Genomic DNA, 25,477 nt, shown 5'->3' on the forward strand with positions numbered 1-25,477 from the left:
TTAATTATTTTATTCATGGTTTATTCTAGAAAATATAATGTCTGCTAATAGAGTGATTTTACTTCTTCTTTTCCAAGTCTAATGATTAATTAATTTCTCTTGTGTAATTATATACTTGGGTACTTACTAGTATTAGTATAATATTCAGTAGTAGTGGAGATGGTGGGCATCCTTGTCTTATTTCAGTCTAAAGGAAAGTGTCTGTAATGTGTCTGCGTTCAGTAAGATGCTGACCCTGATGATTTCCTCTTTATCTTTGAGACATAATGGTTTTAAATTGTGTCTCAGGGTTATTTGATGTGGGTTAGTTTTTTTTCCTGGTACTCATTGAATGTTTTTAAAATGTAGGTTTAGAACTTACATTATTTCTGGCAAAGTTTTTTGTTGTTGTTGTTGTTTTTTAAGATTATAGTTTTAAACATTACTTCTGCTTAGTTGTTACTTTTATTTCTTCAGGGATTTAAATTTTATGTAGGTTGGATCTTCTTTGCCTGTCTTACATTTCAACCACTGTGTTGTTGTTGTTGTTGTTGTTGTTGTTGTTGTTTTTCTACTTTTCTTTAATTCCCCTTATTAAATTTTCATTCAGCTGTTTTCTTGCAGGGGCACCTTGCAGTTTAATCATCATGTCTGATTATTTTCTTCCCCTCTCAGTTTCTTTCCTGGTTTCAGTCAACTCCTGTTACATTTCTTCCTGATGTCTTTTGTTTATTTCTTTTCTCTGTTTATGAATTTCTGATTCACGTTCATTTTTCTGATCTTCATATGCTTCGTTGAGGGTATCATTTTGGAGTGTTGCGTTAGACAGTTTGTTTTGTTATTAATTTTTTGTGTGGGCAATTTTCATCAGTTGAATTGTTTTGATTTTCATTTTCTGTTTTCAACACTTGCAGATTACTCACATCTTTACATTTTCTTTGGACAGGGTTGGTGGTTTGAGTTTGAGGTAGTTTGCAAGATTCCTGGCACAAGAATACCGTTTCTGCCAGAATATCACAGTATGCTTTTTTATTAGATGGCTGTTTTGAGAGAAAGCATGTAGGAAGGGGTGTATGTCCTAAAGTTATTTTGATTTTGTTGTAGTTCTTCTGAATTTCCTCCTCTTATTTCTTTTTTTCTGTCACCTTACATTTTCTAAGGAATTCCTCTTCCTCTACCTCTTTTTTAACTGTTTTCTTCTTGAAATTTTTCTTTTCCAAGACAATCTCATTGAATCCACCCTCCATCTCCTACCCCCTTGAAATTTCTACTTTGTAATCCACTGTGATCCATGAGGAATCTTAGATAGTATTTTTACACTTAGAATACTCTTTCTCTTCCTCCTATTGATTTTAGTTCTTTCTTTTGCTCACCACCAACTTCTGACTGTTTTGGTAAGGGCAGTTTTTTCCTGACTGCCACAGGTCTTTATGGGTTTTTATGATATAAGCATGAAAGATAACTCTCTGGCATTTAGGGCTTATTTTTCTACTTACATGTAATTTGAAGTTTGGGGATTCTTTGTTTTTTAGTTATGCTTAGGACAGTTTTTCATCTTTGATTTTTCTGGCTTTGGGATGGGAGATTCATGTTTTCCTAGGTACCATTAACTTGTTTACCCATTATTTAAATTAATTATGTTTTGGGAATATTTTGTGATAATTTTTTCCTTTGTATGATTACATTCTGTGGTAGAAAGGTTTAAAATACTCTGGTATTTATGCATATATATATAGGGATTTTAGCTTTATTATTACTTAGTCTTGTCTCTTGTAATTCTTTGTTGAAGGAAGACAGCTATATTTCCTTTCTCTCCCAAGTTAGTATTGGTATTGACATTTAAAACAGTAAGAATTCCAAATAATTTTTGTTTAAAAATTTCCCAATTAAGGGAACTAGGTCTGATTTATTTCCACATTTTGAAAAGGAATTTATTTGTTATCATCAGGAGCTTTTTGGGATTATTATTGTCATGTTGGCATTGCTATTGCTGCTGACAAATATCAATTTGAAAGGTGTTAATCTGTTTAAAAACTTTTATTTACTTAACATATTGGCTATGAGATATACCTTCTGTTGCTTCTTTTAGCCTAAATGAAGACTTTCTAATAATTAAGTTCTCAAAGACAGTTCTATAATTCTCATTTTAAGGAAAGATAGAAATCTAAACATACTAAAATAGAATGCTCTTTCCATTTTAATAGAGTAAGACCAAAATTTATCATATGAATAGTCCTCTCCTAAAAATACATAACTTTGGGTTAAGGAATATAGTTATGGTTAAGGAATATAAGGCTTATGGTAAAATAACTAGAACATTTTAGGGTTACTTAGGTAACTGTTGTCTGAAGATTATCTTTAAGTTTTGAAAGACACCTCACAGCTATAGTCAGTGAAATTAAAAGAGAATATGTTGTTTGTGTTCCATTATCCTCAGTCAGCAGTTACAAGATGTTTTTTACATAATTTCTTTATTGTATATTCCTAGATTTACTATTTTCATCCTATATTCTCTATTTAACATATCTTAAACACTTTTCTTCTTTCCTGTATACCTTTTCTGATGTTCTATTGTAAATTCATTTTTAAATTTTAATACTTTCTCTGGTTTTTCTTTAAGGTAGAAATCCATATTTGTTGAACAATTTAAACATAGCAGTGGACATCTTTTATTTAGAATACCTCAAAAGCAGGGTGGTATTATTTCCTTTTCCTTTCAGGTTAATTGTAAAGAAATCCTTTTGATAGCATTTAACTTTCTAATAGAAAACAGTTTCTTAAGAACACAGATTAGGTCAATGCTTACTGGAAAACTTAGTTGTTTATATATATTTTTTATGACAGAGTTTCTCCTTAATTTACAAAATGATGTTTAATGAATATATTGGTAGTTCGTAACTAAATTATAGGGGTAAGACACCATTTTATAGGTTATTGATTTAATGTTGGTAAAAGCTTCACTGTAGTGGGCAAAAAAAAAACCCCACACCTCTGATTTTGTGCAGATGTTTTATTGTGATAGATCTATTATCCAGCTATTAGAAGATAAATGACTGATCTTTCCCATTTTCCATGCCTCAAGAAAATTGAAATAAGAAGGGGAATATCATTTGGGCTGTATGATTAGGGCAGGTTGGATGGCCATTAATTTAAGAGAAGAAAATCTTGGCAGCATTGGCCAACTTATACCATATTATCAATCAAACCTTGATGCACTTCTTGTGATGACCCAGCACTCTCAGGTTTTTGCAACGTTAATTAGAATTCATGACAAAATAGATGCAAGGAAACGTTTTGTACCCTTCATAATTTTATAGAAAATTTATTGTTATTAGAGGAACCATTTGCTTAGTGTGATTTTTTTCATTACCAGCTTGTCAACTAGCATAGATAATCTGGAGAAAATATGAACTCCATAGATGGGGTGTCACTTTTGTTGATGGTTCATGTAGTTTACCTTGGAGCACAGCTAATGGCTGAAGTTCATAGCAACAGCACAGAAAAACGTGGCAACCAAGGGAAGATAAATGAACCATGTTTATAGCTTTAATATAAAAAATACATAAATGGAAAACTGCATTTGAATTTGATGAGCTCATTGCTAGTTTTGTTGGAGTGATTTATTTTTCACCTTATATAAAAAGCTACTATTGACACAGTGAGATGGAAATTAACTGTGTGTTTTTGGGAAACCAATATTTTTGGTTTTAAAATCTGAGTAGATCATTTTATTTTAATTCTGGAAGTTTTATACAATATTGAACATTTAATAGACCAAAATTATCGATTCTGGCATTGGTTAGCCTAGGGTCAGTTTGTTAAATCCATACGATAAAATATCTAAAATGGTCAGTTTTATTTTGTGAAGGTACTTTTCTTTACATTCTTCCTAATTATTTTGTGTTTTCTTAAACTTTATTTGGACATAAGTAATTAGTTTCTTTTTTCATGTTTTCTGTTAATACTTCAGAATTATGTTGTACCTATAGCTCTTGGTGTAATAAATTTAATACCTTTTGGTAGCTGATTTTTCTTTTAATTGTTTGGTGTGTACTAACCATTTTGAAAAAAATCTGGTAGTGTTAGGCAAAATAACTTGATTTTACATAGTATTTCTTTAATTGAAACTTTGTTGGATTGCTGCTTTAATTTCACTGACTATTGTATTCTAAGTGGTATTATTTATTTTTTTACTTTAATATCCTTTACCAATTCATATGTGTGTCTTAATGTAAGATTGGCCTAAATATAAAACATATAGATGGATAGATCTATTTCACAAATACTAAGTTATTCTATAGTTTGAGGTCATAAACTTAGTTGTTTTTAAGGGATTTTTAAATAATACTAATTCTAACCATTTAGAAATATGATTATCACAGAATATAATTTTTGAAGAGTGATTTATGCAGAAGATATCAAAATGTGGAGATGAAAACATGAACTTAACATCCTTTCCATATCAACAGCAAATGGGAAATTATATATATAATACATTTTTTATTTAGTTCACACAAATAATCAATTCTTTGCTTTTTCGATTGAAGTGCATTCATGCTGGGACCAGCAGGCACCAGTACATGGGCAGGGCTGGAGTCAATAAATGCGGCTTCACGTTTATACTGATTGGTAATTCATAAAATCCCCACAGGACTGGAAACTTGTTTAGCATAATAGCAAGTCTATATTCTGAGCTGTTTTCTTTCAATTGTATTGTTGGTTGCATATTAATAAACTAAATGTCAGCCAAGTAGAGGGACAAACACTAAAAATACGAATATCATTGTATCTAATATTTTTCAAAAAGTACCATTTCAGTAAGTTACATTTCTATTTAATTGCTTATTTTAAGTCATTGGGGAAATTTTAGACACTAAAATGAAGATCCCTAGTGTTTAGAAAGAATATGATATTAATTTATTTTTTCAACAGTATTACATTTTGGCTAACTGCACATATATCAATGGTACATATATAGAAGTATTTGTATATTACGTATTCTGCTTAGCTTGTATCTTTATACCAAAGATATCTTAATTTTACCACTTTGTATGACAATTACAAAACAGCATTTATGGTTCATTAATTGGTCTTTGAGGGAGCTGTCTTTTGTTGGTAATATATTATTTCAATTTATACACATTGCTATATAGGTTATATAAAATTTTAGCCTTTGTATTTTCTTTGTAAATATATTGGTAAAAATTAACAGGTGGATTAAAATGTTGAAGATTTGAAAGTGTTTTGTACCAGAAACACTTACAGGTTCCTCAAACACTTTAAGATGAATTCATTGTCATTCTCATTTTAAACTGACATGATGTGGTCTTTGTTAGTGTCTTGATTTTTCTGAATGTTATGTACTAAATAATAAATCTTTAGATTGGAATTTAGGTTAGCTTAAAAATGAAAAATGTACATGACGAATATGTTGAGTCCATCCATGTGTGAACAATTCATTGCTATTTAACATGACAAAAAATTGTTGGATTTGTAGTACTGATACTTCTCTAATTGTAATACTTCAGGAAAGTATTAGCTTTTCAGACATGTTACAGCTATAAAAATTATTCTTTGAGTGAGTGACACTTAAAATTTGTTATTTAAACAATCATTTTGTTAATTAAATAACTGAATACTTTAAACATTCATTGTCATAACACTGATTGTATCTCTGTAATGCCTAAATAGAATCTTTGATGGGGAGGAAGACATTTTTTAATGAGTTACTATTTCTTTCTTTTCTAGCTGGTAGCTGGCAGTGTTGTGATGGCTTTTGAAGAAGTATGCCCGGATAGAATAGATCTGATTCACAAGAATTACCGCAAGCTCTGTAATTTACTAGTTGATGTAGAAGAGTGGGGGCAGGTTGTCATAATCCACATGCTAACTCGATATGCTCGTACACAGTTTGTCAGTCCTTGGAAAGAGGTAAGTGTTGAACAATCTTCCACTTAATGAAGATTAAGAACATGGATGGGCTTTTAAAAATGTGTATAGGAGTAAGGTAATAGAAGTCTGCATATTTATGGAGGACTTTTTTTTCTTATGTTCTTTTGGAAAGCAGAAAATAAATATAAATGCAAGGATAATTTTTCATTATTTTGGTACCGATTGACCTGTCTTTAATGACATAGTGTATAAACTTTTAGTATGATACCTGGCAGGAGGCCCTTGTTAGGAGCATTAGTGTGATACAGTGTTTTCAGGGATATTGCCAAATCATGGATTTTTTTGCAGTTTGTTGCTTTCCTATCTTTGAGTCTCAACTGCTCAAGTGATTGAATCGTACAAGTGGGTAATGTGCTTCTAGCACATGTAAATTTAAGAGAGTATCTTGCCTTTAATGGTAAATATTACTGACCTTTTAAACTACTTTTTCCTAGTTTTGTATTTTAAAATGTTTGTTTTCCTTTTTTTCACTTAAGCTGATAGAATTTTAGTAAAATTAATAATTAAATATGCCTTAAAACGAAGTTGTTTTCTTTGTGCATATTAACATTAGGCTATGTATACCTACCTAGACACATACCTTCTTGTTACTTTATTGACGATTGAAAAAATTTTACTGCATAGTTTGCAATAGCGATTTCTGTGTGTATATATTTAATATTTAAGTGTAAGTTTTAGCTTGTTTAAAAAAAGAAATCATTAAATCTTATAAGACTAGCACATTCATTCTCATCTTGTGATATTTCTTTTTTGTCTTTTTCAAAAGCAGGTGGAAGTGGGTGGGAGGGAGGTTGGACAAAATGAGTGAAAGGGAGTGGGAAGTACAGGCTTCCAATTATGGAATGAATAAGTCATGGAGATGAAAGGTACAGCGCAGGGAATATGTTCAGTAGTATCGTAATAGTGTTGTATGGTGACGGATGGTAGCTACACTTGTGGTGAGCACAGCAGAATGTGTAGAGTTGTGGAATCTCTATGTTGTACACCTGAAACTAATGTAACATGTGTCAACTATATTTAAATTAAAAAAAGTATAATGCTTTTTTAAAAGTAAAATCTATAATAGATTTTTTAAATCAACTGTGTAAAATGTAAAAGATCAAAAATCCCCCAATTATGTCATAGTAGTTTGTATAGAAACTTAAGCGTAGGGCTTGAGTGCTTACTACGTTTCACTTTTGTTATTTAGAAATAAAGGAAGTGGAAAACGTATGTAGAATGGAGGAATGTTCATAGTACATACTTTAAGATGTCATATTAAACTTTCAGATGTTTAAAGAAATTTAAATGTTTAAAATATTCATCAGTGCTTTTTACGGTAACTAAATATTATACTAAAAAGTATTTAAAAATTTTTAAAGTATATCTTTATCCAGAAGACTATCTGTATTACTGACTCCATCTTAATTTTAATATTAAGAAAGTATTTAGGTTATTTAAAATTGAAGTATGTTTTGAATTATTCATATATAAAAGTCTCATGCCATATAAGATTAATTGATTGCTTTTTTATATAAAATAAATTGTATTAATCATTGAGCAAAGTAAATTTCTGATGGCACTTTTGCTGGATTAAGCAACGACATGCCACTGCTATAAAAGTCTTGGCCCTTTCATGTAAATGATAACTTTGACGAGAGATTTTTGTTGCTAATGATAGTTTGTTCGATTTCAGCCGGTCCTTTTCCAGAGTGCTCTTTAGATATTTTGTTTTCCTGTTGTAAGGTTATTATAAAGTAATTTTGCCTTATCTAACCACTGTCATTCTTTGATAAGATTTTAAATTTTACTTCCCTGTCACCGTCAAATCATTTTCAGTATCTGTATGCAAATGATCCTTTGCTTTGTTATTATGTAGAAATTACAGTTAAAATCTTTCCTTGCCATATCTTCTGAAAATATGTAACAGACTTTAAAATCTCTATTTTTGTAGTTTGTCTGTTTGTGTTTCTGTTCCTTGAATTATGTTTCATGTTATTTTACATAAAATTCATGTTTAAAGCTATTTACAAAGCCAGGAAGTTAAATTTTGTACTGCCATGTATATTTACTCTTTTGACAGATCATTTGACAAATTGGGGCTATATGTATTCCTTGTGTTTTCACATGTGGATTCTTTGGACATTAACTATTACAAACATGAGATGAAATCCGGTCATTGTCCTGGGTACATTGAAACTGGGCTCAGTGATTTCTCACCTTTGCCACTTACTTGCATTCTGACCTTGGCATTTTCTCTACAGTATGTGGTTAATAGACTTAATTCACTAGTTTTCAGATGTGCACCTCAGGCCTCAGGATGCTGTAACATTGCCACAGGAACAACCCCGGGGTGGTGGTGGGGGGCGGGGGGACAGTGGTGGTCTAGACTCTGTAGCTCTCTGGGTTCTTGCCTCTGTTCCAGACAGAGCAGCCTTCATCTTTGTCCGCCCTTCATATACAGCTTTGAATATGGCTTCCTTTGAGAAAGATTCCTTGGCTTAAAGAAAAAAAAAAATAAATAAAAGAAGAAAACCTTACTAAAATAGAAGATTTCTAAGGGTTTAGGTAACTATAAACATAACTTTTTTTTTAATTGTACAACGAGGTCAGCCACATGGTGAAATAAAAGCGAAGTCGTCCTTCTCATATCATAACCTCTTGGTTGACCCCTTAGAGGAAACTGTTTAATTTCTGTTGTTGTAGTGGTTATAAATTTTACTTTGGATAGCCTATTTCACTTTATTTATTAATTTAAAGTGGTATCAGTTGATTCCAAAATAATCAAGATAACAGGCTTGTGTCTCTTTGTATACATATGTATTCTGTTCGGTACCAGCAGGAAAGATTTGAAAGGGTCATTCTTTATTGCAGTATTAGAAGCAAGGGATTGTCCAAGAGGTTAGACTTTTAGCACAGATACATTTTATAAAATTAAAGTTCAAATGGTTATCATCATTTAGACCATGTTCATGCTTACTCTTTGAGTTAACTCATCTCAGACTTTGTCTCTGGCTTGTTAGAATTCTGTTTTACTGAGCAACTTTTGAGGGAGCAGTCCAAGCACTTGTAGTCTTGGAGAGTTTATGGCTTACACTTTAACTTGCATCCATCTTTTTAGGACTGTACATGGTAATTTTAACTTTAAAATTTGGCAGCCTGAATCATGAAGCTGGAAGAAACTTAGGAGGATTCTGCATTTATATCTGCTTTCATTTTTCAGTTTTCATGTTGCAGAAAGCCTATCATGCGGTAAAGAACTGCTAAGAATGTTATGGGATAGAAAGACAAAGTGGATCAGTATGCTAGCATAGTCATTGCTGACTTGTTAAAATCCTTTTTTATCTTTTTACCTTCAGGTCTTGGATGTGTTTTTTTTTTTTGTTGTTTTTTGTTTTTTGTTTTTTTTTTCATGAAATTAGCAGAATATAAAGATGGTCATTCTAGCACCTCATCCCCATTTACATACAGGCAGAAGTCACTTATATAAATGCTATATGAACACCATATTATGATATATAAAGAGCCATTTGTCTTGAAGTAAAAGATTTTACAAATGAGAAAACGGTCTCACTAAAATTATAGATTAATTTAAAAGTTAAAGGAAAAAACTGCCTTTAAATACTAAATTTATTAAAATCAAGGGGTTTCTCAGAAACTAAGATAATATATGAAAAATAATACAGTGATACTTTAAATTTAACAGTTTATTATTTTGCTGTACTTTGTAGTATTTTATTTGAGATAGGACAGTAACAATTATTAGACCCATTTTATAGATGAAGAAACTGAGGCATATAATGTTCAACAACTCATAGAAGATAATATTGCTTATAAAATGTGGAACCAGAAATATAAACAGAGTAATCTGATGCCTAGATCAGATTTATATTCTGATATATATCCTATATATTCTATTACCTCATGACTTTTAAGTTAAAGTATCTTTTCGCTTACTTTAATAACTTTCTCTGTGTTTGTTTACTGCATTCTGGTTGAAGCCATTTTTGAAGTTCCCCGCGCACCCCCCCCCCCAATCCATGGTGCTTAGATATTGCAGTTAGCTAACAACTATAATTAAATTTGTTTTTCAGAGAGAAAAATCATGTTTCTTATTGAATTTTTAAAATATTTGTTTATAAACTTGAAAGGTAGCAAAATTATTTTTTTGAGGGATTGAAAATTAGTAGAAACCTTTTTTGAGATGAGCTGATGTAACATGCTTTTGTCAATAAGTTCTCAGATGAACACATCATATACAAACAAGCTTCTTCAGGGCAGAAGAGATTTTTAATTTAGTTTATTTGCATCATTATAGATCAGTATTTAGGCTGTTTATATGTAAATGTATGATTTGAGGAACAATTAAGTGTTGACAAAGTAGATTGCAGTCATATCAATTGCAGTGCATTTTCCATAATTTTTCTAACTGACATCTTTGATGATAAATAGTGGATGCCAAGTCAAAGCCGATTATACAGTGCACTAGGAATTCATGGGGCTGTCAGGGAGAAGACCGATTGACTTTAAATTTACATATTAATGAGAAGATTTGTTAAGAGGGTGCTTGACTATAGAAAATAACAGCGTATTTATAGGGCACGACATTTTATAAATAAAGCTGATGCAGGAAAATGGAAATTAAACCTTTTAGGTTAATAAATTCAAGAGACTGCTAAAATGCATATTTGCATTTTTATTTTCTCAAATTTACCTTACTCTTTACAGTACATGTAGGTGTTTTGTTTGTTTTTTTTTTATTCTAGGTCAAGGTTGTATAATTTTCAAGGATATAAAATTACTTAAAGCTTTTCTTTGTGTCATTCAAGCCTATTATGGAAGAATACTTGAAGCATAAATGTAAATCTCTAATACTAAAGTTACTTTTGTAGAAAAAATGAATTTTAGAAAATAAATGTTATAAAACACTAAGTAAATTTTAAGAGTATTAAAAAAACCCAAAACCCTTTAGTGGTATTAATTATAAACCAAAACAAAGCTCGCGTTCTGGGGCCTGAGAAAGGTTTTTAATTTTATGAATTTAGCTCTTTAACCTTAAACTTTCTCTAGGAGATGACAATTTTGCAAGAATTATCAAATTTTTTTACTTTCATGATTTAGAACTTCAAACTTTATGTACTCACAGTTTTTTTGCATATGAATCCAGCTAATATAATTCTAGTGGCATTATGCATGCCATTTTGAAATTTGGAGTGATGAATTTACTTTTATTTCTCTCAGTATATCTGTATTTCAATTATAAAACCTTAGGTGGGTGTAAGAAAGTTCCAGTTTAGAATTTTGTTTAAAGTATTTTTGAGATAAATTCCTTAAGTTTTTTAGGGACAGCTGTAAAATAAGAACTAACCCGAACACAAAATTCATATACGTAGTTCTTGATTGGCAATTTTCTGAAAATACAAAGGTACTGTGAGAGTGCACCATGTCCTGTCTTCCAGGACCTACATGTTAGAGATTATTTTTTATTCAGTTTTAATTTTCTTTACAAGTTAATTTTCTTTGTAAAATAAATTTTGTATTGTGTCTTACTAATGAACTATTTTTGAATCTCTTGTGCGTAATTTTTAAATAACAGTAGGGAGGAGTTATGGTAGAATCCGTGCTGTACAGTTCAAATACAAAAGTTTTTTGTGCACTTTTTCAGGCACCTATTGATAAAGAGTTCAATATGCATTTTATTGGGAAACTGTGGACCACTAGCAGATATTGAAATGGGGTTTCCTTCTCTCCATTAGTTATGAAGTATTTATCTTAAAGATTCCTTATTCTTCTTCTTGTTCATAATTTATTTTTGGTTGGATTTTTTAATCCATGAAGTTTCCTTTTTAAAAATATTTTAGGGCACCTGGGTGGCTCAGTTGATTAAGCGTGGGACTCTTGATTTTGGCTCAGGTCATAAATCTCAGGGTTGTGAGATCCAGCCCTGCATTGGGCTCCATGCTGGGTGTGGAGCTTGCTTGAGATGCTCTGTCTCCCTCTGCCCCTCCCCCACTTGCACCCACACACGGTCTCACTCAAAAAAAATAAAATAAAAAGTAAAAAAACAAAAAATATATTTTAAACTTTATCCAAGTAGGCATGTATGTGGTTTAAAAAAGTAAATTAAATAATACCACCTGGCTTGTAAGAAACATTTTCCTGTTCCACCCTTCCCCATGCCTGGATTTAGCTACCTCTAATTCTTTTAGACACGTGTGTATTTAACTTTCTCCGTTTCTCAGTAATATGCATATTTTTTAGTAATACGCACATATTGCTGTTTCTTGATTTATGAATGACTTCCTATTATAGAAATGGAAGATTTGGCATTCTTGTCATATATTATCTCATAGTTTCACTCTGTCCCTATTCCATCTTTGCAATGTAGTTTTATTAGAATTTTTAAATAATTGTATATTGTTCATTTAATTATGACTTTGCAGATATTATTTCTGTATAGTAACATTCTTATCCTTTTTGGTGGAATCAGAATCAGTATTCTCTTGGGGCTTATGTATTTGAAATGCCATGTTACTTTTATTTTTTAATTTTTACAAATTTTTTAAAGTTTATTTATTTATTTTGAGAGAGCACGGCAGCAGGGGAGGGGCAGAGAGAGAGGGAGAGAGAATCCCCAGCGGGCTGCACGCTGGCAGCACAGTGCTGGATGTGGGTCTTGAGCCCACCAACTGTAAGATCATCATTTGAGCCTAAACCAAGAGTCGGAAGCTTAACCAGCTGAGCCACCCAGGTGTCCCGTCATGTTACTTTTTTACTTGACATCTCGTTGGATATAATACTGTTGGGTCACACCTTTTTTTCTTCTTCTTCAGAGAGCTCTCCTTGTAGGCACAGATTTTTTTTTCCTTTGCAGGTGATTTGGTTTTTTTGTTTGTATCCCAGAAATCTGTTTTTTTTCCAACTCTGTAAAGATTAGTGAAGTTGCCTCTTGATGCGGATCATTCTGTCTGATCTACATATTTACTTCTTCATTTATTTTGTGGAATTTTTTAAATTCTTTTCTTTGATGTTCCAAGTTTTTTTTTCTTGCTCCGTTTGTCTTTTATATGCTTCATAAATACCAGTTATGCTATTTTACAGTCTTTGTGTACTGTCACCTTTAAAAAAATTGCTTCAGTGTTTGTCTTTTTATTTGCATTTGTATTTCTCAAGTCTTTTTTTTTTTTTTTTTTTTTTGGTAAGAGCATGAGTGATGGAGAGGCAGAGAGAGAGGGAGACAGAGAATTTGAAGTAGGCCCAGCACAAAGCCCAGTTTGAGGCTCAAACCTGTGAACGGTGAGATCATGACCTGAGCTGAAGTCAGACATTTAACTGACTGAGCCACCCAGGCACCCCTCAAGTCTTTTTGTCAGTAATTTGATTTTCAGTGATCTTATCTGTCTTTAACAGTTTTTGTTTACTTTGATAATGATACTGCTTTGGGTTTTATTTTATTATATTTATTTTGAGAGAGAGAGAGCACTCCCACAAGAGAGGGTCACAGAGAGAATCCTAAGCAGGCCCTGTGCCAGCACAGAGGCCAATTTGGGCTTGATCTCATGAACCCGCAGATCACGACCTGAGCTGAAATCAAGAGTCAAACACTTAACTGACTGAGCCACCCAGGCACCCGCTTTGGATTTTACTTATTCAAGTGTCAATCTTACATTTCCTTTATTATATAGTTTTATCATCTCATCTTTGAACTTCCGTTTTCTTGAGTTCATGTTCAAGAACTTGAGAACCTCTTGGAGAATTTACTTTCGATACATAGGGAATATTTTTTTCCAGAATGATTTGTCTTTTGTATTTTTAGTGTGTGCTGTGAATATGTAGCCTAGTTGTTGTGCTCTTTTCATATTGAAAATACTTGGGAAGCTCTGGTACAGACATTCATTCTGACACAGTGTGACTTCTTAGTTTTGTACCCACACCTAAAGATAGTTTGTTTCTTCCTCTCAGTTTTCAATTTGAGGTGTGTGTATTTTATGTCATACTCTTTTTTGATTTAGTGGTAGCCTTAGGGCATTTGGGGAAAGGAGTAATTTTGGGGGTAGTAAATTTAGCATCAGCAGAGATTGAAGTTGTTTTTTTAGAATGCCTGAGCAGTTTTTCTGGAATTTTCTTTAATGTTCTTTATGAGTATTCGTAGCACCTAGTATATTCCTATGGAAAGATATTCTTGATCTTTAAATTAGTTTCTGTTATTCATTGCTTCATCCAAGAACTTTGTTGCTCAATAAAGTAGCTGCTAGCCACATGTGACTGTTTAACTAAAATTGAAAATCAATTTTTCAGATGCATTAATCACATTTTAAGTGCTCAGTAGTCGTACATGGCTAGTGCCTACTTATTAGATGGTGCTGATATAAAACGTTTCCTTTACCATAAAAGTTTCTTTTGGGCGGTGTTGCTCTAGAGTCTTCACTTCTTTCAGGGAGAGCCAGCTTTGTTGTTTACTCTGCCATGTGCTTCTCTTCAGCACCTATTTTCACCACTAACCCCCCTCACCACCCTACCCACCCATTAGATTGAAAAGATAAAAATAACTCTTCTTTGTTTTCTTCTAAATTTGGGGAGGAGAAGGTTATTAATGAACATTCTCAGGAAGCAAGGAATATGTGTTTCTAAAATCTGCTGTTTAAAAAAAGCTTTGTTTAAAAAAAAAAAGGTTGTGCCAATAGATTATGACAGTTGTTCCATTACAGTTCACTGTTTTTTGCTAGTTTTAATATTTTTATTTTCCTCACATTTTTTATATTGGGAAAAGAGATTACATTCTCTGTCTTTATTTTACCATCCTTTCCTAGAAGTCTCAAAATGTTCATAGTTTTAAGTGTTTTATGACTTTTAACATGTACCAACTGAATTTTAGGAGGAGAGAATTAGAGTGTAAGGAGTTAAGAAAGGTTATTCATTCTTTTGCCCTTCTCTGATATCTGTCTGCTAAGTTTCCTCTTTTCTTTGAGCTTTTTTTTTATATTCTCCCATAGATACTTGTATTGTTGTAATGTCTCTTGACTGTATCATCCATTCATTTCCTCATATTTTTCTCTGTGTTAGTTTTATTCTAGCATAAAGGAGTGGATATAATTAATAATGAATCACCTGACAAGTCACTTATTTACATTTAATTTTGTGATTTTGCTGCTTAATAGTTTCTGTATTCACCTGAGAAAAGATGATTTTCTGTAAACTAATAATGTAATTTGAAACATCCAGTTTTCTTCTCTGTGATTTGTTTAGTTGTGTCTATGTATAGACTTTAGATTTCTGAGACATATCTTAAAATCACTGAAGTCTTCCTGGAAGTAGCAAACCTTCAGTAGATTCCACAGTTCTAAAATAGTCACATCAGACAGATTCTGCCAGTGTATTGTTGTCTAGGTGGTGTAGAGAATGCAGCACTGTTAATTGTCTCAAACAGCCACCCCCATTGAAAGATCTTCCCTGCAAACATTTTCTACAGAGATTGAGCACCTGCATAGTTTTGAAGAAGCCATGTTGCTCTTGAGCCTAATGTAGTCTAGTTAATGTTAATAATTACATTCCTCTTGTAGGTGATGGGTTTAGGAATGGACATATAATGCAGTTCTGGCTAATGGGATGTAATGGGAGGCATGAGAAAACTGAGATGTGGAGGGGGTATATGAAAAAGGTTTACTTTCACATAAAAAGCATCAAGACATTTGACTTGCAGTTGAGATATAGTACCTCATGAACTTAAGAGTTTCAGCTTCTAATAGAATGCCTTGATTGGGTTAACTCTCTAGAAATGTTTTGCAAAAACCAGCTATCTAAAGTCACTGTAAAATAGCCACAAGTAGGAAAAAACTAGAGAGGATTCTATATACGAAAGGCTGAAATTTCAAGGTGTGAGATTTTGAGTTTGCAGGTTTTTGTCTGAGGTTACTCCTGTAACTCACATGGTAATGGAAAGAGCCACAGCCTTGCTTACCCAGCTGTCAGAGAACAGACTTCAAGACTGGCAGAATACCTAACAATTCGGAGGAAGTTCCAGAAGGGTGTGGGAACCACAGAAGGATGAACCCCCTAGAAATCATGGAAACAGCATCCAAATCCTTGGCTGAACAATAAAGTGGAGATGTATGAGAAAGACTCTAGTGGATGTAGTAAAAAAGCAGCTCCTGGAAGATGATAAAGCTAAGTGGACATTCCCCTTGCTGGCCACATTAAGACAGACAGAGTTTGGAGTTTGAGATCAGTAGCACACTAGTTATAACAAATATCAGTATACTTCAGAAGAATTCAATACATTGTAAGGAAGACTTTTATAGTGTGTGGTTGATTGTGTCCAGAATGTACGTTTAAAAAATCAGGGCTCATGAGAAACAAATGAATAACTGCTGCTCAAGAGAAAAAACAGTCAAGTAGAAAGTCACCTCAGGATAGTCAAGAAAAGGCAATTACAGGTAAATAAAGCAGTTATATCTATGGCCAAAATACTAAAAACAACATCAGCGTGTTGAATGAATACATGAGGAATCTTAACAGGACAGAAGACTCCATAAGAAAGAACCAAATGGAGGGGCGCCTGGGTGGCTCATTCAGGTAAGCGTCTGGCTCTTGGTTTCAGCTCCTATCATGATCTCAGGGTTTTTGAGTTTGAGCTCCGCATTGGACTTTGCCCTGAGATTCTCTCTCTCCCCCTCTGTCTGCCCCTCACTTGCTCGCTTTCTCTTTCTCTGAAAATAAATAAATAAACATTTTTTTAAGTTAAAAAAAGAACAAAATGGAAAATATAGGGCTGAAAAATACAATGATTAAATGAAAAGTATAGTAGATGGGCTTAACAGCTGAAAGGAGGCAGTAAAAGAGTCAAGAATCCTGAAGGTAAATCGTAGAAATTATTCAGTCTGAAAAACAGAAAAAGCAAGTGGAAAGTCTGAGAGCCTTGTGGAATAATATCAAACAGAATGAAATGCTTCTAACTGAAGTTCCAGAATGAGAGTAAAGAATGTGAATGAAACAGAATAAATACCTGAAGAAATAAAGACTGAAAAATTTCAAATTTAGTTGAAGGGGGAAAATCCAAGCACACTGATCCAGGAAACTTATCAAATTCTCCAACAAAACAAGTAAAAAGTCACACTTCTATGCATCATAGTCAAACTTCTGAAACCGAAAGGGAAAAAGAAAACAGTGAAAGAGACAGAGATAAATAATACATTATATATAGAAGAACAATGATATGGCTAACTGCTGATCAGAAACAGTGGAGTCTAAAAAGCAATGGAATATCATCTTTCAATTATTGACAGGAAAAACTGTCAACAAAGAATTCTGTATTGAACAAATCTAATCTTCAAAAATAAAGATGGAATGGAGACATTTTCAGATGAACAAAATTGAAAAATTCATACATGGGAAATATATAAGAAATACTACAAGACATTGTTTAGGTTCAAGAAAACTGGTAACAGATGGTAATTCGTAACTATAGAAGAGAATAAAGAATGAAAGAAATGGTATATATGTGGGTAAATATTATAAATTATGCCTTTTCTTTTTTTTCTTTATTTAACATACAATTTTTGTAACACATAAACACACAAATTATCTATCTCTTTGTCTCTGGCAGTCATAGATTGTACTTACGCTTGAACTCTAAACTTTTGTGTAAACCTTTGCCTACAGTGCCACAAAGTCTTTGTGTAGACGTATGTTTTTATTTCTGTAAGAGTGGAATTGCTGCATTGTGTAATAAATATATTCTTTTCCCCCTTCTTATCTCCACTTTCCACTCACTAAACAATCACTTCTAACTGTTAGCTCTGTATTTGGCCGGTTATCCATATATTATTTTTAGAACAACTTGCTTACATAACTTTTAGCAGTGACTCAAAGGATATCACTTAATTTAGGTATATCAGTATTTTGGAGTTAATGAAAAGTAAGTGGTCCCTTTAAAATTTTCTATTTAAAGAGTTTTTATAACCTAGATTTTTTTGCTTTTTAAAGTTTTTAAATTGTTGTTTTCTGGATCCCTATCTACCTTACTTTATCTACGGTATAGTTTTTTTTTTTTTTTCTGTTTACATTTTAGAGTTCCCCATAAGACTAAAAAAAAAGAAACTTTACTGATTTATTGCCTCCTCCATGAAATATCCACAAATATTTCATAACCTCTGCTCTAACCCTGTTCTTCTTTTTCATTGTCGTAAAGGAGAATTACATTTTTCAGTTTCAGTTCAGTAGACATTTACCTTCTCTAGTGTATTTTCTCTATTTCAGGGGTTAAGGTAAAGAAAGAATGAATACATGTGGAATCATGATTAGTTCTACTTAGGTTGATTTTAATTTTATTTCATAATTTATGATTGAATGAGAACCACTCTAAAATGTATTCTGCTTAACAAAAAAGCAATTCATATTTATTCCCCATCATTAGATAGGGATTAGTTAGTTTTCAGATGATTAGGACCATTCTTTCTCATGTCTTGGAACCCTACTTAAGTTCCCCATCTGTCACAAGTATATTTTATTTCAGAAAAATTTGAAGAAATGACTTATATAGATCTAGATTCCTTAGTAACAAAGTTTGGAAACTGCTGCATTCAGAAAGCTTGTTTCTTATGTATTGGAGCTGATCATTTAGTCATAAGAAATGAAAAGTGCTGTGGGCAATTGAACATTGTGAATTTTCATAGTGGCTCAACAGAAAGTTACTGGGCACAGGTGTTTCTGTAATTGTGATGTATTGGGGCAGATTCAGTGTTCAATGGTCCTCAAACCCACACTTCCACCTGTGTGGCATAGTGGTCACTGGGCTGTGATATAAAACATGTAAAGTGAAGAGCATAGCATTTACCACACGAAAGGAAAAAAGTCTCAAACCACTATGCATATCCTGGTTTGTTTTATATAGACCTAATTTTGGGGGAGGGAGATGACTTCTTTTTTTCCTTTGAGAAAAATATTAAATTTAAACTTTTATTAAACGTGACCCTTTTTCCCTAGTGAATGCATTTCTCTGGTAAGGTGTCCATTAGCTATCCATACTGAATAGCTAATTTAACTAAGCCAGTACGATATTGCTAATCACCTACCCGCTCTGGTCTTGCTAGGCACATCTAACCCAATATCCTAGAGATATACCACCGGTATATTGCTATCGTATCTCTGAACTGAATGTTTGTGTTCCCCCAAATTCATATGTTGAAGTCATAACCCCTAATGTGATGGTATTTGGAGGTGAGGACTTGGGAAGTAATTAGCTTTATTTTTTTTTAATATTTTATTAAAAAATATATATATATTTTAATGTTTTTACTAATTTTGAGAGAGAGAGAGGGACAGAGTGCGAGCAGGGGTGGGGCAGAGAGAGAGGGAGACACAGAATCTGAAGCAGTCTCCAGGCTCTGAACTGTCAGCAGCAGAGCCGGACGTGGTGCTTGAATCCATGAACCCCAAGATCATGACCTGAACTAAAGTCGGATGCTTAACCGACTGAGCGACCCAGGCACCCCAGATTTTATTTATTTTAAGTACTCTCTTACACCCATTGTGGGGCGTGAACTTATATTCCTGATCAAGAGTTGCATTCTCTACTGACTGAGCCAGCTAGGTGCCCCTGGAAATAATTAGGTTTAAATGAAGTTGTGAGGGTAGGAGGTCTCACTGTGGGAATAGTGTCCTTAAAGAGACACCAATGAGCTGTTGCTTTCTTTCTCTGCCATGTGAAGGCATAATGAGAAGGCAGCCATTTGCAAGGCAGGAAGTAGGTTCTTACCAGGAACGCAATATGCTAACATGTTGATCTTGGACTTGCCAGCCTCCAAAACTGATAATTAAATGTCCATTGCTTAAGACACCCAATCTGTGGTATTTTGTTACTATGCTAATACAAGTATCATGGATTGCATGAGAATGTCATGTTGTATTCCCCTGCATAGCTTTTAAACATGAGATGATAGTCTGTGTCCACAGCAGATTGTAGATTGTTTTGTCCTTGTACAAATCTTAGATGGTGCTAGTGCCCTCCAGGCTATCACTGAATTCAGAAGGCAAGTGGATATATTCTGTGTCTTTTTCTTGACTACTGTAAATTCCAAGGTAATAAAAGAGAGAGAGATGACAAGATGAAGAATAATGATTCTGAGGTAAAATCCTGGCCCCACCACTTTCAGTCTGTGAGATTATTGATAAATTCATACAAACTTGTGTACCTCAGGTCTTTCGTCTTGTGAAAAAGATGGTGAATACCTGCTTTGCTTACCTCATGGGGTTGTTTTAAGGATCCAGTAAGATACTTGTGAAAGTGCTTTACTAACATCATGGATTACTTCAGCTGAAGTTGCTTTTTATTTCTACTGATTCCAGTGTTACTGGTCACATGTTGCAAAAGTAGATGTTTTTCAGGAATATTTGATTCTTTCATCAATTTTTATATATAAGCAGATTTTACATTATGCAGTTCTTAACTGTTGTCAATTTTATTTTTTTCTTTATATTTTGTTATTCCTTATGAACTGACATAAAGATCATAGTTTGTGTTTATTTCGTAGTAAATCCATTGAGATAAAATGAGCAAGTCTCTCTGTATCCTAAGATCTCTTAAAATCAAAGCTTATATTCAGAGTAAAAAAATGTGGGTTTAAACACTGACTTATTACAGTTTTTGTGGAACATTTGTGTTTGGAGTGTCAGATAAAAAAATTGTATAGAGTATTGCTACTTAAGTATAATTTTACACTTTTCTTTATTCCGTGAGTCTGTGTAATAATAATCACAGTACTTTAAAGATGTATAAACTATGCCTTTATAAATACACTTTATGGAGTAGAAGGTATTTTTTGCCTTCATAAAGTTAATATTTAAAGTAATAACATTTCTTTTTACTGAAAGTAAATATTTTAGACCAGAGTGAAAAGATTATTTTATTCTGATGTTTTTATATTACCATTTGGTGTGGTCTGTACAAAATGAAGAGAGACCTATCTTCATATGAGAGAGGTTCACATAGTAAATTCAGTGGTTCTTTTTCCCTCCTCTGGTTCTTTTTTTAAATTACCCTCGATTCTTTAGACCACTTTTAGGTTCGTAACAAAAGAGGGCAGAAAATGCAGAGAGTTCCCAAATATAGTTGACCCTTGATAAATACAGGTTTGAACTGCGTGGTTCTCCGTACATGTATTTTTTTTTTTTTTTTTTTTTTGGTAATTACAATATTGTTAATGTATTTTGTCTTCCTTAAGATTTTCTTAATAACATTTTCTTTTCTCTAACTTACTTTATTGTAAGAATACAGTATATAATGCAATATAATGTACAAAATATGTATTAATTGACTTTACGTTATTGATGAGGCTTCTGATTAGTAGTAGGCAATGAGTCATTAAGGTTTGGGGGAATCATAAGTTAAACTTGGAATTTTTAACTGTGTGGGGGTTCAACGCCCCAGCCTTTGTGTTGTTCAAGGGTCATTTGTACTCCTTTTTTCTTTATACACTCAACCTTCCCCATTATCAGCATTCTGTACCATGGTGGTACATTTATTACAGTTGGTGAATGTATATTAATACATCAATTATCACACAAAGTCTATAGTTTACATTAGTTTTGACTGTTGGTGTTGCATTTTCTGTATAATATGACTCCACCATCGTAGTATTATAGCAAATAGTTTCACTGCCCTAAAAATCCTGTCCTCTGCCTAGTTGTCCCTCTCCCCTCTGCCAACCTGGCAATCAATAATTTTTACTATCTCCATACTTTTGCTTTTCCTGAATGTCATATAGTTGGAATCATACACTGTGTAGCCTTTCTAGATTGGCTTCTTTCATTTAGTAATATTCATTTAAGAATTCTCCACATCTTTTCATGGCTCTGTAGCTCATTTCTCTTAAGTACCATCTGATGTTCCATTGTTTGGATGTACCACAATGTATGCATCCTTCCCACTTGCTGAAGGATTGTTTGCTGTAAGAATTGGTTATTATGAATAAAGCTGGTATAAACCAGCTTTTTGTGTGTGTGATTTTTATGTTGGACTCATTTGAGTTTGAGTTGCTATGTGGACTCATTCCAATATGAACCAAGCAAGGATCTTGATTACTAGATCCTTTGGTAGGAATATATTTAATTTTGTAAGAAGCTGCCAAATTGTCTTTGATAGTGGCTGTACCACTATGGCTGTACCATTTTGTATGCCCACTGGCAGTGAATTGAGAGTTCCTGTTGCTCCACATCCTCATTAACATTTATTGTGGTCAGTGTTCTGGATTGTGGTTATTCTAATAGGAGTGTAGTGTTATCTCATTATTGTTTCAGTTTGCATTTCCCTAATTATATTTCATGTTAAACTTATTTTTATATGTGTATTTTCCATCTATGTATCTTCTCTAGTGAGTTGTCTGCTCAGGTCTTCTGCTTTTTGAGTTGATTGCTCTCTTATTGTTGAGTTTTAAGAGTTTTTTATTTAGGGGGATTGAAGATGGCAGCAGCATAGGAAGATCCTGAACTCAGCTCTTCTCACAGACATAGCAAACTTATAGCTATAAATAGAATAATTTTCCTCTGAAAAGAACATGAGAACTGGGTGTCTAACACTTCCACAACAAAAGACAAAAGACACAAGACACATATTAAGATGGATAGGAAGGCCAAGACATGGCCTCACCCATGACCCTGTCCCAGATGTGGTGACACCGCAATCAGGAAGGTCCCCCATAGATGAGATTCTCCCTTGAGGAGTATCCCATTTTGGGCACCCTAGCCCTAGGGGCTGGCACCAGAAAGACAAGCCCCCAAAATAATCTGGTTTTGAAAATCAATGTGGACTAAGACCAAAAGAATCAAAAAAAAACTGTAGTGATCAAAGAGCTATAGGGAAGAGAGATGTTGCTCTTAGAGGGCTCATTGCAAACCATACCTGCCCTGAGATCAAGTGCAAAAGCAACAGTTTGCTAGTGCATACCATAAACAAGGGAGACCCACTTACTCATTTTATTTAAAAAAAAATTTTTTTTAATATTTATTTTCAAGACAGAGTTGGGGGGGGGGGTGTGGGAAAGGGGCGGAGAGAGAGAGAGACACAGAATCTGAAGTGAGCTCCAGGCTCTGAGCTGTCAGCACAGAGCCTGATACGGGGCTTGAACTCAGGAACCGTGAGATCATGACCTGAGCCAGAGTCAGACACTTAACTGACTAAGCCACCCTGCCACTTACTCATTTTAAAGTGTCTGCCAGAGAGATAGAAATTCAGGGGTTTTATCTGGGGATGGAAGTGTTAGTGGATAGTATTTTTGCAATCTCATCTTAACTTTCTAGTGATAGAGCAGACAGACATTGTTCTTGGTGCTCTCCCTCTACTCAGGTACCATTGGAGGGAGTGCTCTGTCCACCCTGGGCTGTAACTAGGCTATGCAGGCACCCCACACTCTGCTCACCCCATTAGCACCTAAGGTGCAATAGTGCCAGGCAAGCATCCTCGCCCCCACCCTCCATGCGCAGTATTCCAGCCAAAACTGGGCCAGACTAAAGCCATTAGCTGTGCTCACCTCAAGTAGAGACTGAGTTGTAACTGGGGTAATCAAGCAGCTTGAACTCTGCTCACCCTACACAGTGACTGAGCCACCCCGAAGTCAAGTGAGTGTTTCCAACGCTGACGTCCGTGTGCAGCAGCCATAGCCCTATCAGTGGACAGCCAGTGGACACATGCAGCCTATGTAAATGATGCCTATAAGAGTGACTAGCTGTGATCGCCAGATCGCGATTACACTTCTGATCCACATGGAACACATGACCAGTCCTCAGACTGAGTGAGATAGCCATTTCCCCTAACACATATAGAAAAACAGATATGGCAAAATGAAGGCAAAATGAAGAAACAGGAACATGTTTCAAACCAAAAACAAGGTAAATTCCTAGAAAAGAGACATTAATGATATGGAGATTAGCAACCTACCAGATTAATAATTCAAAGCAGTGGTGATAAAGATGCTCACTGTTCTCTGGAGAAGAATTGACAAATACAGTGAGAACTTCAACAACAAGATAGAAAATGTTAGTACCAAACAATTTATAACTGAACTGAAAAATACACTAGACAGGTCCAGCTGCAGAATGGTTGAAAGAGAAGAACAGACCAGCAAGCTAGAAGACAAAGCAATGCAAAACAGCAGCCAAAGCAGCAAAATGAAAAAAAAATTAAAAGAAGTGAAAATAACCTATGGGACATCTCTAAAAACATCATGCAGAGTAACATTTTCATTACAGGGGTCCCAGAAGGAGAAGAGAGGGAAAGAGTCAGAAAAATTATTTGAAGAAATTATACCTGAGAACTTCTTTAATCTGGGGAAGGAAAGAGACATCTAGGTCCAGGAATCCCAGAGAATAACAAGATGAACACACTGAGAAACATAATTAAAATGGTGAAAACTAAAGATAAAGAGAAAACCGTAAAAGCAGCAAGAGAAAAGTAACACATTATAACAAAGGAAACCCTGTAAGGCCGTAAGGAGATTTTTCACTAGAAACTTTACAGGCCAGAAGGGACTAGTTTTGACATATCCAAAGTGCTGAAAGGGAAAAATTGCCAACCAAGAATGTTTTTAACTCTGTAAGGTTATCACTCACAATTGAAAGATAGAGTAAGACTTTTCCAAATGTGCAAAAGCCAAAGGAGTTCATCACTACTAACCTGGTCTTACAAGAAATGTTAAAGAAACTTCTTTGAGGTAAAAAGAGAAGGCACTAATTACTAATAAAATAAACAAAAGTAAGAATCTCTCCAGAAAAAGTAAATAAATAATAATGGTTGTGGATCAAACACAAAGCAAGTGCAAAGGTTAAAAGACAAAGTAGTAAAATTAATTAAAGATACATTAACTAGTTAAGGGATACCTAAAATAAAAAGATGTAAAATGTGTCAACAGAAATTTTAAATGCTGGTAGTGAAATATAAAGCTCTGGAATGTGCTCAACATTAATTTACTCTCAAAAGTGACTTGCATACATAAGCTATTATATGGAAAGAGTGCCTGGGTGGCTCAGTAGGTTAAACTTTGGACTCCTGATTTCAGCTCAGGTCATGATCTCATGCTCGTGAGATTGAGCCCTGCATGGGCTCCATGCTGGGTGTGGAGCCTGCTTAAGATTCTTTCTATCTCTCCTTCTTACTCTACCCCTGTGCTTTCCCCTCTGTAAAAAAAAAAAAAAAAAAAAAAGATATTATATGGGAATCTCATGGTAACCACAAAGAAAAAAACTTAAAGATACACAAATGAAAAAAGAGAATGTAAATATTAACACTAATGAAAGTGATCAATTTAACAATTTTCAAAGAGAAGAAAGGAACAGAGAGGAACTGCAAAATCAGAAAACAATTAGCAAAATGGCAATAAGCACATACTTGTTAATAATTACTTTATATGTAAATGGACTAAATTTTGCATTCAAAAGACATAGTGTGGCTGAACGGATAAAAGCACATGACCCTTCTAAGTGCTGCTTATAAGAAACTCACTTCAGATCTAAAGGTATACAGACTGAAAGTGAAAGGATGAAAAACATATGCCATGCAAACTGATATGAAAAAATGTTG

The 25,477-nt window shown here is 33.8% G+C and overlaps 1 protein-coding gene across 3 annotated transcripts in view; it reads left to right on the forward strand.

The window, feature by feature from the left end:
• Window positions 1-25,477, forward strand: part of AP3B1 (adaptor related protein complex 3 subunit beta 1) — a 262,084-nt gene that overhangs the window by 77,568 nt on the left and 159,039 nt on the right. For all 3 annotated transcript variants that reach the window (XM_053907254.1, XM_019462933.2, XM_053907253.1), the window contains one exon: window positions 5,728-5,910. In XM_053907254.1, coding sequence (XP_053763229.1) covers window positions 5,728-5,910 — 183 coding nt within the window. The remainder of the gene's footprint in view (window positions 1-5,727; window positions 5,911-25,477) is intronic.

The sequence above is a fragment of the Panthera pardus genome, unplaced genomic scaffold (genome assembly GCF_024362965.1).
Source record: "Panthera pardus isolate Hobbes unplaced genomic scaffold, ASM2436296v1 HiC_scaffold_2, whole genome shotgun sequence".
Lineage (NCBI taxonomy): Eukaryota > Metazoa > Chordata > Mammalia > Carnivora > Felidae > Panthera > Panthera pardus.